This window comes from Pleurodeles waltl, chromosome 3_1, assembly GCF_031143425.1.
Source record: "Pleurodeles waltl isolate 20211129_DDA chromosome 3_1, aPleWal1.hap1.20221129, whole genome shotgun sequence".
NCBI classification, from domain to species: Eukaryota; Metazoa; Chordata; class Amphibia; order Caudata; family Salamandridae; genus Pleurodeles; species Pleurodeles waltl.
In genome coordinates, this window is record NC_090440.1 from 1,225,112,481 (window position 1) to 1,225,127,024 (window position 14,544).

Below are 14,544 nucleotides of genomic sequence, written 5' to 3' on the forward strand. Positions count from 1 at the left end.
GCTTATGCCAAGATAAACTGAACTGTGGCATTTTGAACATATTATTATTTTTGTTGAGGTTCAGGAACGGCAACTAAAGGCCATTCCTGTAGTACAGTTTGGAATATACTTGAGCCCAACATTCAGTGAGATAGTTTTGCAGCATTCTATATCTTTCTCTGGGGTTTACCTCAAGATAGGTAAGTCGAAAATTGGGTGCTATGGTTATTAGTCATCCGGTTGCTGCCCACTGGATCACCTGCAGGCACAATGAAAGCAAAAGGTTGTCTCTTAGAAGTATGAACAAGTCTAACTGAGGCATTCAGATTTAAAAGTGTTGTTTTGAGTTCTTAAATAGTTGCAGAAACCTCTCCCCAGGGGTGTTAGAGGGATCAGATTAACAAATGGTATCTTTAACCTCTTAAGTGCGGGCGTCGGCCACTGGCCGACGCCCACACACCCTCCCTGGTGCGGGTCACGACCAGTGGCCGACACCAGGAAGGGCATTAATAAATCCTCGGGTGCGTCGCACCCGAGGATTTTTTTTTAATTTTTTTTTCCCCCCGGGAGACACGGAAGCTACTGTGTCTCCCCCCGCCCCCCACCCGCCCCTTTGTGACATCAGCGCGCCGCGAGGCGCGCTGACGTTGCAAAGGTGTTTTCCCCATGAAAGCAGGAAGCAGCCTTGCGGCCGCTTCCTGCTTTCATGGGGAAAACGGCCTTTTACACGTTCGGGAAGGCCTCGTAAGAAAGGGGAGAGTCTCCCCTTTCTTACGAGGCCTTCCTGAAAGTGTTTCCTGGCCCCCGGTCGCAGCTGTGCTGCGATCGGGGGCCAGGAAACACTTTCAGGTTTCCTGGCTCCCCCGATCGCAGCACAGCTGCGATCGGGGGGGTCAGGAAACATTTTGAAAAGGCCTCGTAAGAAAGGGGAGACTCTCCCCTTTCTTACGAGGCCTTCTGAAACTGTTTCTGGCCCCCAATCGCAGCTGTGCTGCGATCGGGGGCCAGAAACAGTTTCAGAAGGCCTCGTAAGAAAGGGGAGAGTCTCCCCTTTCTTATGAGGCCTTCTGAAACGGTTTCCTGGCCCCCGATCGCAGCACAGCTGCGATCGGGGGCCAGGAAACCCCACTAGACACCAGGGATTTCACTTTTGGGGGGCGGCCCCCCCCGGAAAACGGGCCGCCCCCCCCCCCCCCCCCCCGGCATAATTTTCTTTAAAAAAAAAAAAAGGTAGGTGCCCCCCCCAGGGGATTTTTTTTTTTTTTCAAAAAAAAAAATTAAAAAAAAAAAAATGAAATGACAGGGGGTCGCCCGTGGGCAGGGTGACCCCCTGTGGGGGCAATTTTTTTTTTTAGATGTTGTAGGGTTTCCCTGGGGGCCATTTTGGCCCCCAAGGAAACCATACAACAACTAAAAAAAAATATATGTATATATCTATATATATATATCTATGTAGATAGATATATCTAGGTACATGGATATATCTATAGATATATCTATGTAGATTTATATATATATATAGGTAGATCTGTATCAAAGAGATTTATAAAGCGCGCTACTCACCTGTGAGGGTCTCAAGGCGCTGGGGGGGGGGACGGGGGGGAGGGAAAGGGGCTAGGAGGTTCACTGTTCAAAAAGCCAGGTTTTGAGGCCCTTCCTGAAAAGAAGTAGGTTTTGGGTCTTGCGAATGTGGGTTGTGAGTGCGTTCCATGTTTTGGGTGCAATGTAGGAGAAGGATCTGCCCCCGGTGGTGGTGTGTTTGATGCGGGGGTCAGAGGCGAGAGAGAGGTCAGCTGAACGGACGTTTCGTGTGGGGGTGTGGAAGGTGACTCTCGTTGAGGTAGGCAGGGCCTGTGTTGTGGAGTGATTTGTGTGTGAGGATGAGGATCTTGAAGGTGATCCTTTTGTCAATGGGGAGCCAGTGGAGGGATTTGAGGTGTGGAGAGATGTGCTCGTGTCGGTGGAGGTCGATGATGAGTCGTGCTGCTGAGTTCTGGATGCGTGAAGTTTGCACTTGAGTTTTAGAATGGTGCCGGCGTAGAGGGCGTTTCTGTAATCAAGCCTGCTGCTGATGAGTGCGTGAGTGACAGTTTTTCTGGTCTCTGTGGGGATCCATTTGAATGTTTTTCAGTATACGGAGTTTGTTGAAGCATGAGGAGGTAAGAGCGTTGATTTGTTGGGTCATAGAGAGGGAGGAGTCTAGGATGATGCTGAGGTTGCGTGCGTAGTTGGCGGGGGTGGGTGCAGGGCCTAGCGTGGTGGGCCACCATGGGGGGGTCCCAGGTTTTTTTGGTGAGGGCCAAAGAGGATTATTTCAGTTTTGCTTGAGTTGAGTTTCAGGTGGTTGGCTGTCATATATACATCACTTTTGTCAATATGTGTGTGGTTTCCCTGGGGGGAAAAGGGTCCGACTTGTCTAGTGGCAGTTTTAGTGCCATAAAGAAGCGCAGAAGGTTTATATGCCTACTGCAAAGAGCACATCTGTATTTTATGTAAATAGCTGAGTACATTAGTAAAGTCTATGGAGAGATGAAGGGCACTTTTGCTGGGTGGTAATGAGGGAATCCGAGGAGGAGGGAGTGGGAGCACCAATAATGATTGTTTGACTGGGCGCAGGAGGTGCTAAAGACTGTGACGAATGGTATGTGACAAGGTGTTTTTTGAGTGTCTTGAAAGTACGTGCTGATTGAGGGAAGAAGCGCAGGTAAGGTGGCCTCTACTGTTGCACGTATCTCACACACACCATCGATTTTGTGACTGTCTACGTAGGCTAGTGTTTTAGAGCAACAGTTTAGCCAATAGCAGAGATGGCATCTTGATGGATGACTGCTGCCTGCACTCGGGTTATAGAGGACCGCTCTGACATAGGATCAGAGACTGAGACATCAGATACTGAGACAGCATCTGAGGGATAGGACAATGGCGCAGACTCTGGGAGTGATTTTTCAGTCAGAGGAGTCCCATTCGAAAACTCCTCTTCCAGTACATTATGAGGGAGGTGATGAGGACAGTCCTGCTGTCCCTTCGCAAGCTGTTCGTGCAACTGGGTAATAGTGGGTTAGGCCAACCCAGAGAGCAGGTGAATGCGGCGGCAAGCAGAGAGAGAGTGCTCTCTTGGGAGCTCACCAATTTAGTTCAGCCCCAAATTCCACCACCCAAATCATATTGTGGAGACATCAAAATTGTCTATGGCAAAACAAACTGGTTTTGTAAGGCAGGCACCTGTGTTTTTGGTCCTGGATTCGGCGGCCATATAGAGAAACAGACTAAACCCAAACATTTCTGGAAACTAGACATTCGGGGGAGTCCACAGAGGTGTGACTTGTGTGGATTCCCCAAAGTTTTCTTACCCAGAATACCCTGCAAAGCTGAAATGTTGAAAAAAAACTCTATTTTTCTCGCATTTCTGTCACACAAACTACAGGAATATGCTGGGATCCACAACATTCCTACCACCCAGTGACTCCTCACCTGTCCTGATAAAAACACTACCCCACTTGAGTGCCTACACCTAGTGCCTGTGTCAGGAATGGATCACCCCAGGGTCAACAGCTGCCTCACGTAAGGACCAACATTGACCGTTGTGTGATCTATTCCTGTCGCAGGCACCAGGCCTAACCACACAAGTGAGGTATCATATTTATCGGGAGACTTGGGGGAACGCTGGGTGGAAGGAAATTTGTGGCTCCCCTCAGATTCCAGAACTTTCTGTCACCGAAATGTGTGGAAAACGTGGTATTTTAGCCACATTTTGAGGTTTGCAAAGGATTCTGGGTAACAGAACCTGGTCCGAGCCCCACAAGTCACCTCATCTTGGATTCCCCTGGGTTTCTAGTTTTCAAAAATGTGCTGGTTTGCTAGGTTTCCCCAGGTGCCGGCTGAGCTAGAGGCCAAAATCCACAGGTAGGCACTGTTTTCTATGAAAAAATTTGATGTGTCCACGTTCTGTTTTGGGGCATTTCCTGTCGCGGGCGCTAGGCCTACCCACACAAGTGACGTATCATTTTTATCGGGAGACTTAGGGGAACGCCGGGTGGAAGGAAATTTGTGGCTCCTCTCAGATTCCAGAACTTTCTGTCACCGAAATGTGAGGAAAACTTGTTTTTTTGGCCACTTTTTGAGGTTTGCAAAGGATTCTGGGTAACAGAACCTGGTCCGAGCCCCGCAAGTCACCCCTCCTTGGATTCCCCTAGGTCTCTAGTTTTCAGAAATGCACAGGTTTGGTAGGTTTCCCTATGTGCCGGCTGAGCTCGAGGCCAAAATCTACAGGTAGGCACTTCTCAAAAAACACCTCTGTTTTCTTCCAAAAATTTGGATGTGTCCACGTTGCGCTTTGGGGCGTTTCCTGTCGCGGGCGCTAGGCCTACCCACACAAGTGAGGTATCATTTTTATCGGGAGACTTGGGGGAACGCTGGGTGGAAGAAAATTTGTGGCTCCTCTCAGATTCCAGAACTTTCTGTCACCGAAATGTGAGGAAAACTTGTTTTTTTAGCCACTTTTTGAGGTTTGCAAAGGATTCTGGGTAACAGAACCTGGTCCGAGCCCCGCGAGTCACCCCTCCTTGGATTGCCCTAGGTCTCTAGTTTTCAGAAATGCACAGGTTTGGTAGGTTTCCCTAGGTGCCGGCTGAGCTAGAGGCCAAAATCTACAGGTAGGCACTTCTCAAAAAACACCTCTGTTTTCTTCTAAAAATTTTGATGTGTCCACGTTGCGCTTTGGGGCGTTTCCTGTCGCGGGCGCTAGGCCTACCCACACAAGTGAGGTATCATTTTTATCGGGAGACTTGGGGGAACGCCGGGTGGAAGGAAATTTGTGGCTCCTCTCAGATTCCAGAACTTTCTGTCACCGAAATGTGAGGAAAACTTGTTTTTTTAGCCACTTTTTGAGGTTTGCAAAGGATTCTGGGTAACAGAACCTGGTCCGAGCCCCGCGAGTCACCCTTCCTTGGATTGCCCTAGGTCTCTAGTTTTCAGAAATGCACAGGTTTGGTAGGTTTCCCTAGGTGCCGGCTGAGCTAGAGGCCAAAATCTACAGGTAGGCACTTCTCAAAAAACACCTCTGTTTTCTTCCAAAAATTTTGGTGTGTCCACGTTGCGCTTTGGGGCGTTTCCTGTCGCGGGCGCTAGGCCTACCCACACAAGTGAGGTATCATTTTTATCGGGAGACTTGGGGGAACGCCGGGTGGAAGGAAATTTGTGGCTCCTCTCAGATTCCAGAACTTTCTGTCACCGAAATGTGAGGAAAACTTGTTTTTTTAGCCACTTTTTGAGGTTTGCAAAGGATTCTGGGTAACAGAACCTGGTCCGAGCCCCGCAAGTCACCCCTCCTTGGATTCCCCTAGGTCTCTAGTTTTCAGAAATGCACAGGTTTGGTAGGTTTCCCTATGTGCCGGCTGAGCTAGAGGCCAAAATCTACAGGTAGGCACTTTGGAAAAAACAGCTGTGTTTTCTATAAAAAAAAATAGGATGTGTCCATGTTGTGTTTTGGGGCATTTCCTGTCGCGGGCACTAGGCCTACCCACACAAGTGAGGTATCATTTTTATCGGGAGTCTTGGGGGAACACAGAATAGCAAAACAAGTGTAATTACCCCTTATCTTTCTCTACATTTTTTCCTTCCAAATATAAGAGAGTGTGTAAAAAAGACGTCTATTTGAGAAATGCCCTGCAATTCACATGCTAGTATGGGCACCTCGGAATTCAGCGATGTGCAAATAACCACTGCTCCTCAAAACCTTATCTTGATCCCATTTTGGAAATGCAAAGGTTTTCTTGATACCTCTTTTTCACTCTTCATATTTCAGCAAATGAATTGCTGTATACCCAGTATAGAATGAAAACCAACTGCAGGGTGCAGCTCATTTATTGGCTCTGGGTACCTAGGGTTCTTGATGAACCTACAAGCCCTTTATATCCCCGCAACCAGAAGAGTCCAGCAGACAAAACGGTATATTGCTTTCAGAAATCTGACATCGCAGGAAAAAGTTACAGAGTAAAACATAAAGAAAAATGGCTGTTGTTTTCAGCTCAATTTCAATATTTTTTTATTTCAGCTGTTATTTTCTGTAGGAAAACCTTGTAGGATCTACACAAATGACCCCTTGCTGAATTCAGAATTTTGTCTAGTTTTCAGAAATGTTTAGCATTCCGGGATCCAGCATTGGTTTCACACCCATTCCTGTCACTAACTGGAAGGAGGCTGAAAGCACCAAATATAGTAGAAATGGGGTATGTCCCAGTAAAATGCCAAATTTGTGTTGAAAAATTTGGTTTTCTGATTCAAGTCTGCCCGTTCCTGAAAGTTGGGAAGATAGTGATTTCAGCACCAGAAACCCTTTGTTGATGGCATTTTCAGGGAAAAAACCACAAGCCTTCTTTGGCAGCCCTTTTTTCCCATTTTTTTGGAAAAAACTAAATTTTCACTGTATTTTGGCTATTTTCTTGGTCTCCTCCAGGGGAAACCACCAACTCTGGGTACCATTAGAATCCCTAGGATGTTGGAAAAAAAGGACGCAAATTTGGCGTGGTTAGCTTATGTGGACAAAAAGTTATGAAGCCCTAAGCGCGAACTACCCCAAATAGCCAAAAAAGGGCTCAGCACTGGGGGGGGAAAGGCCCAGCAGCTAAGGGGTTAATAGTGTCCTAAATTAACTCTTTCACATTGCAGCTTCTGATGTCTTGCTTGCATGTGGCCAAATCTGCCATGAAATGAAGCTTAGTAGAACAAGATTTATTTGGCTTTTGACACTTAACCTACTTTCCTTTCCTTCAAAAGGTCAAATCCATGTAGACAACAAGTTAAGAGAAATCGAGGCACAGCTGGAAAGAGGAGAAGAAGTGAAGGGTGGGCTGCTCACTTGCCTACTCCTGAGTAAAGAGCTGTCCATGGCAGAGATCTATGCTAACATGACAGAAATGTTTCTGGCTGGTGTCGATACAGTAAGCGGTGTTTAACTTATATTTTTATAACTATCGATCCCCCGCACTGCCTACCATGAGTTATCCAGCAAGTTGTGTTATCACCTAAAATCGCGGTGAGAGTACTGCCATGTTATGTTATTTTACAGAATTTATAGGCTGCAGCTAATATCCTAGAAGGGTGTTTTGGGGCACAGATGAAAGCAGTAGAACTGCTGAATTATTAGAAAGAAGTCGAGTCCCCAGGAAGAAAGTTTCAATATATAGTTTCTAAAAGTAAAACAGAGTGAACACCCAACCAGGCACACCTGATGTTAGTAGTCTACGAAATATTATCAGTGGCAGAACAACTTGAAAAAAGAAAGGCAAGGGGGACATCACAGATATATTTGTCAACTTAATTTTGTCTGACAATATCAATAAATTAAAATTGAAGTCAGTTTGACTAAAACTAGTGTAAATAAATCTACTCTCAGAAATAGATGCTGACCCCAATTGCCCATTAATCCTCATTCCAATGTATTAATATTGTGCTTTCGAGTCAAGAAGATTCAGACCCAAAATGTTAAAAACGTAAAACCTGTTTTGCTGTTATTTCAATTGGTTCACAAATGTGCTCTTTTAGCTTGGACCCCTTCCTTTCTGTCGGCTAACTGGACAGGATAGAAACTGCCAGCTCAGTCAGTTGTTTCAGCAAGTAGGTTGCAAGAAACACTTTTCGTTTACTTCTAACTTGGGGTTAGTTGTTGTATCAGTCATCCATATTTCAAAAATAATATTTAACTAGTTTTTGATTGAAATGTCTTCTATACAAAGTATAGCATTCGGTGCTGTGGTATCTTATACATCATACTTGTTATGTTGTTGGATGATATATTGGTTTTGTAAAGCACATCTTATGTTCAGAGTGCATCTGATTTAATCTGATCTTAGTTTTGAAATATATTTCATTTGTTAGCTTATGCACAAAAATATTTATGATATACTGAGACACAATGGCATTTTTTTCAAGCTTTTTGTTTTAGATATTTTTTAGATCTTAGTGTCATCAGATCACATATGACAAAGAAGCCCCACACACGCTATCATATTGTAACCTATAATTTACAGCTTGGAATTTTTTTTTTAAATGTTGGAAGTCACCTGCTCCAATTAGTAGACCAACCATCAAAAATGATGTCCACTTAGGCATGTCTCTAAGGAAAACTGGCACTTTTGCAGCCGAGAAGTATAAATGCTTCTTTCAAAAGAAGTTAAAAAGTCAGTCCTTTTTCGACAGCGAGGCATAATAGTTACGCTTACTCTTTCCTAGTAAATAAAAAAAATCCTAGAACTCAAGAACAGCCCCCTCTAGAAACTGAGTTGTCTGAATAAATACTTTCTAAATGAGAAATTCAAAGTAATTGTTGCTCAGGTGATAGATCCTTTTTGCAGTCAGGAAGATGTCTAAGTCACTTTTGATAAGCAGGATGTCTACCTACTGTTCAGAAAATCCCGCAGATTTTATTTGCATTTCCTGATGGATTCAAATAATTTTCCATACCTCCCTGACTGATTTGTGATGGCATAATTTAAGACAAACACCTAGATATGTCTTTGAATCACAACAGATTTGTTGCTTGATCGGAGTTTCTTCTTAAATTGGAAAAAAAAATACGGGATTCCTTAAAACTGTACAGTGAGTGTGGGTTATCTTGGATACTCTGCATATGGAGAAAAAAATTGTTAGAAGAGGTGCCAAGCATTTCGGAGGATGAATCAAGAACCCCTACAAACAACATTACTGACATCAGTGGGTTACGCCCTACCAAGTCTCATGTCTTCCCAAATTTATGTGATGATCAGTGCATGCCTCCAAATGAGCCAACTAAAAGTCTCCAAGTGAATCACTATAATCCATCAATGTATTGGAAATTGGGGCTATTTCTTTAGCATGCCAAATGTTCTTCTCAGTGATTCAGTTGACAATAAAAGCAGCATATTTACGACTACAGGCAAATAGCAATGTGATCAAAAATTTCCCCTGAAGTAGCGCAGGTACTTTGTCACCAAATCCATCTTTTGACACAACATTTCCTAGGAGCACAGATTGAGCAGTCCGATAAAATAAACAGGAAACTATCAGGAGACAGTGGACGGGAATCACATACGTATGTGGTCTATACCTTGCAGCACATTAGGAGAGCTAATTCGCAATTTTTACAGCCACTAATGTTTGAGCTGGCTTTTTAATCCAGGTGGCTAGCCTCACTCGGTAGTCACTGTTGATCAACTGGTATAGGACATTGTCCCAGGTTTTTCAAACCATTCTTCATAATCCGGCCACTCTAGAAACTTTCAAGGGGACAGATTAAATGTTAATCTTTATAGCTCTTGACTGAACTGTTGCATCTGTATGTAACATCTTGATCTTTCAGTCATGTCAGATTTACTATAAAGAGATAGAGGCTTTCGTTTAGTGCACCATTCATAGCCATGATTGTGGTAATGCCAGGAAGTGCCTGTGACTCTCTCATTGCTTTACTGGTGTATGGCTCCCACCAAGCAAAAGCCAACTTAACTCTGCTTTCTGCAAGCAAAAGCTGTCAAACAGCTCCCACTTGCAGAAAGCGGAGTTTTCATCTGTTTTCCTGTATGCAAATATGTATGCAGGAAACCAGATAAAAACATTGCTTCTGCAAGCAGGGAGCTGCTATTTACAGCAGGAAAACAATAGCAATTCAGCAGTTATAGATGGTTGAGTCAAGTAACTCTTAACCTGTGCCCTAAGGTAACTATAAGTCGCAACTTCGCTATGCACAGCTAATTAATCCACATATTATTATATCATTGATGACATCTTCTTCTGCATCATTGATATTTTTACTGCAATATTTGCAGTAAAATTATTTTTGAGAAAACTGCGCATGGCGGAGGTGCGGGGGCAAATGCCATGTGTTACAATTTGATGAGAGGGAATTCAAGCTCCTTGCCTTTTGGTTCCCCCGCAAAATCTTATATTTGTATTCTCATTAGAAATATCTTTTTTTTTTTTTTTTTTTTTTTGTAAAGACCCCACAAAAATGGGACTTCACGGTATACAAAAAATGGCAAAAGCCTTGGGCTGAATGTGAATACCCTCAAGAAACTTATAGTTTACTAGTGTTACTCTCCTGTGTAACCTCTCATCAAATCCAATGCCATAATTTGGGTTACTTTTTGCAGACAGTTTTTGGTGCATTGAACATTACCATCTCACCGTTATTTGAGGAATTATTCCTGCTAGTGTAATGTGGCCACTTTTAAATCGAAGATTAGACTCTGGATAGAGCACAGTAAGATAAAAAAAAAAACAGAACAAGGTGAAATACATTTATCTGTATATGATTTCATTGAAGATGTCCTAGCTTCTTGCAGGCGCTATAACATTGCAGTGTATTCAGCGGTTCATGAGGTGGTTGACTAAATTTGTTGCAGTATCCAAGAGACTGTGCACAGAACTCTGTCAATTTAGTACCCGGATGCATACACAATCCAGCCAGTTTTCTTAATTTTTTTCGAGTTGAGTGCTCACCCTAATTAATCTGAGGTTGAGCAGGGTTCTGTTGATTCCCGAAACGTCTCTTTTTCTTTCTCCCATCAAACACACACAAGATAAAAAGGTGAGAGGTGAGAGCAGGACACCGCACTCCCTGTTGGTAGGCATATTTACATCCCTCTTTTTTTAGTGCCATGTTGTTACCATGGTCCAAAACGTATTACACTTAGAATTAAATATCATTTTCAAGCAATCTGTTAAATGTAAGCTGTTTTATGCTCTTGATTGCCTGATTTGTATGTGTTCACCTCCAATTTCCAGGAGGAACATGTACCATAGGGTCTGGCTTGCGATTTTTTTTTCCTTTTCTCAGGCATCCTCTTGCATTGCTTGCCAACATTTCTCATCCTTTCACCTTGAATTTAGGAGTAGTGAAAAAACAATATTTAGAAACAGCTCCCGCTTGGTATCTCAACCTCAGCCAACACTGTAAAATGTACATCTATGTACATTGTTTTATGCTGAGCATGGCATGATTGTATCTTCTTTGTTGAACTGGGTGATACTGTAGCGTGCACTTGGGCTGGAGGGGATTCATCATGCTTGGGAGTCATTGGCCCACGGCACAGTGATTCAAAGTGCCTTGGGATTGAGGTTTTTAAGAAATTTTAGTTAATTTATGCATTAAGTCGAAATAAAAAATTACAAATAACTCTAACCAAGTGAGTCATAGATGTCATTGTTACTGCAAAGCTTTTCCGCCTCTTGATGGTGTTAGATTTTTTGCCTTAGACCTCATTCACTTTGTCCTGGGCGACATTTCTGTTGGCCAAGCATCCAGATGTTCAACAAATGGTGTACGAGGAAATTGTCAGGAACTTGGGGAAAAGCCAAGTTCCCAATGCAGAGGATGTTCCAAAACTGCCACTGATCAGAGCCGTTCTCAAGGAAACCCTTCGGTAAGTGGAAAGTCGTCAATCTAGATGCCACAGCTGTCCTTAACCGTCGTCGTATGTTATGTTTATACTGTTGTTTCATTTTCTTTGTCATTTTCACCTTTAAAAATTATAAACCCCTTTATAGCAAATAACATACCCAAAAACACAGCACCTGGCTAAATAAATGCCTGCAGGGTTATTGCTTGTTGGCCGGATTAAGACCTTGGCACTACACATAAAACTGCAGAATTTTATTTCATATGACTGAGAGGAGCACACAAATATGAGGATATTTTATTGTATCCCACATAAAGGAACTTGCACACACTGGCATGCTATGTATTGGTATTGCATTTACTATGATCTGAAACTATGGTCGAAACAAATAGTGGTAGGCAAATGAGGAGGGTAAAACGTGTGGTGGACCCCCACTCTCAGGAGCAGGAGCTATTGGCATGGCTGAAGAAAAGCTCCTCCACTGCAGCATGAGCCCGGTCATAACTGGTGAGACCTTACTTATGCTTAACAAATTTAGTATACTTCAGCAAAGGGGGCACACATCCTAATACTGGAGAACACAGTCCCATAATCCAAGAACGTTTTTTTTGTACCTTTATAGCACAGACCATAGCTCCAGTGAGCAGTGGTATGCTATACTAAGAGTCAACATGATGGGCCAGATGTATCAAAATGCAATTTTGCATTTCCTAAATATCGACTCCATAGAAATCGCTATTTTGGAAATGATAAATGATATGTATGAAATTACTGATTTCCTAATAGCGATTCCTACATCGTAGGAATTACTATTAGAAAATTATCCTGTGCCGTTTGTTCCAATGGGCTGGTTTAGCATTTACAAAATAATCGCTATGTTGGAAATGCAAAACCAAGGATGGCTTTGGGCAAAAGGTGCCCTGTGATGCACCCCAAAATAGTGGTGCACATGTAGAGCACACATGTGCCCTAGGGGCATGTGTGTGCTTTATTCCACTTTGAAATTTTTTGAATTGTGCATGGTTACAGACTTGGAGTCGATGGTAATTGCATTTCCTAAATGCCCAATTCACATTTAAGAAATGCTTTGTACATGCGAGTTGGAATCGCATATAGGTTATCCCTATTAGCGATTTCCTATGTAAGGGATTACAAATTGCTGGGTAGAAATCTCAATTTGTGACCGCTTACAGGGCTTTGTAGATCTCAAAAGCCCATTTAACATTTTTTAGCTGCCTGAAATAGCGTTTCAGACCATTAAGCAATTTTAAATGGCTTTGTACATCTTTGGCCCATTGTGCTGTACATAGCACTGTATTGAGAGTGTGTATGTGTGTGTCATTTTTGTGTGTGCGCTACACGTGAGGCCTAAATGAGACTGGATTACATAAATGTTAATGTGATGAGAATGAACACGTAATTTCGGCAGCATTAGATACCACATTGTGCAGTTCCTATTAAATTATACATATTTACAGTCTGATGCAAAGCAAAATAAAATGATTAGCACAGAAGTACTAGGCCCATATTTATACTTTTTTTTTTTTGCACTGCATTTGTGTCATTTTTTGACGCAAAAGTGGCACAAGCTAACAAAAACACAATTATATTTTGTAAGTTTGTGCCGCTTTTGTGTGCAAATAGGGTGCAAAAAAGTATAGCAATGGGCCTGAGTTGGTTAGTTAAGTGCCACCTGCAAGTATTAGAGTCTCTGCCCCAATTTCAACACTTTAGACCAGTGATTCTTAACCTGTGGTCCAGGGACCTCTGGGGGTCCGTGAAGTCTTCTCAGGGGGTCCGTGAAGCCTTGTCAGAAAATTACATAACAGATTAATAAAGTGTATGTAAATAAAGAAGCAACATTTAAAATTACAAATGTTAAAATGATCTGTAAATGTGGAGGAATTTGAAAATGGAGGCTAAAAATTAAGTTAGAATAATTGATTGATTTGTGGGAGCAGTGCAAATGCATCAAAAAGAATATAGTATGGACAATGAGTAGCCTCAATTGAATTTAGAAAAGCTCCAACCTTCTCATTAAAAATGTGATTTTTATTTTTTATTTATTGGTGAATTAAATAATATATTTCCCTGTTTGTGTATTTGTATGATGAATGCTTGTCTCTGTATTTTGTGTGTGTTGTTTTGCAATAAAATCCTCAAATGCTTAGCAAGGGGGTCTCCAGCTCCCAATAATGACTCAGTAGGGGGGGGAGCCCTCAGATTCTTATATTGATTCACAGGGGTCCCCGGGTTCCAGTAATGATTCAGTGGGGATCCACAGTCAAAAGGTTATGAACCACTGCTTTAGACAGTATACCACAGCATTCTTTGGAGCAATGGATATACTAATCTTTCCTAAATCGCCTTGTCCCTCATTCACATTGACCATAAAATTTGTGATCTGTGTTCTACCTCCCAAATAGGTTTGATTTAAATCAGGATCTAATTGCTTTTTCAATCTTCTTTCTCTTGCACGTCTTTGTTACCTTACTTTACAGTTCCTACAGCGGATCAAAGCATGGGTATTTAAATGTATGGCCAGAGGTGCAATCCTTAACTATCACAACATGTAAGCGTGGACGTGTATCCTCTTTAGCCTCTTTTTGTATTGCATGTCCTAGTGATGAGAGGTAAAGGACTCTTTTCCTGTTTGTCCTTGGAGTTCCCAAATCCCTATCCCTCACTGCCCCTTATATCAGTCTTTGGATCCACACTGTGTTTGTGCTAAGGCACTTTAGCACGCATGTTTATCTGATAGGCATCCTATCTTTTGTTTCAGGAGAATCTTTTTTTGTCAAATTATGCTTTTAATAATATAATGATATTAAGTAGTTGAAGGTAGGTTTGATTCCTTGATCCACTTCTCTACATCCTTATTTTTTGAAATCTAAATTACCCAGTTGGATGGACAAGTGAATGTTAACTACATTTCCAATGCTTGATAGATGGAATTCACCATCTTCCAGCAGACCTTGAACTATAAAAGGCTGTGCATATGCCACAAGGGTGATGTGTATGAGAGCACCAAAATGTATTCTGTAAACATGACTTTTTGAGCATGACAATGATACAGAAGAGGAGAATATTAATAGATTTCTCAATAAAAGATCAGTGAAACAACATTCTCACATTAAAACGTTACGTGCATTTTGAATACCACTATCATTGACAAGGGATATGAACTGTTTAAAAA

At 42.4% G+C, this 14,544-nt stretch overlaps 1 protein-coding gene across 1 annotated transcript in view; it reads left to right on the forward strand.

The window, feature by feature from the left end:
- CYP27C1 (cytochrome P450 family 27 subfamily C member 1) overlaps positions 1–14,544 on the forward strand; it is a 174,264-nt gene that overhangs the window by 98,938 nt on the left and 60,782 nt on the right. Inside the window, exons 5-6 of the mRNA XM_069224562.1 lie at positions 6,754–6,917; positions 11,206–11,372. Of these exons, the coding sequence (XP_069080663.1) occupies positions 6,754–6,917; positions 11,206–11,372 (331 nt within the window). The remainder of the gene's footprint in view (positions 1–6,753; positions 6,918–11,205; positions 11,373–14,544) is intronic.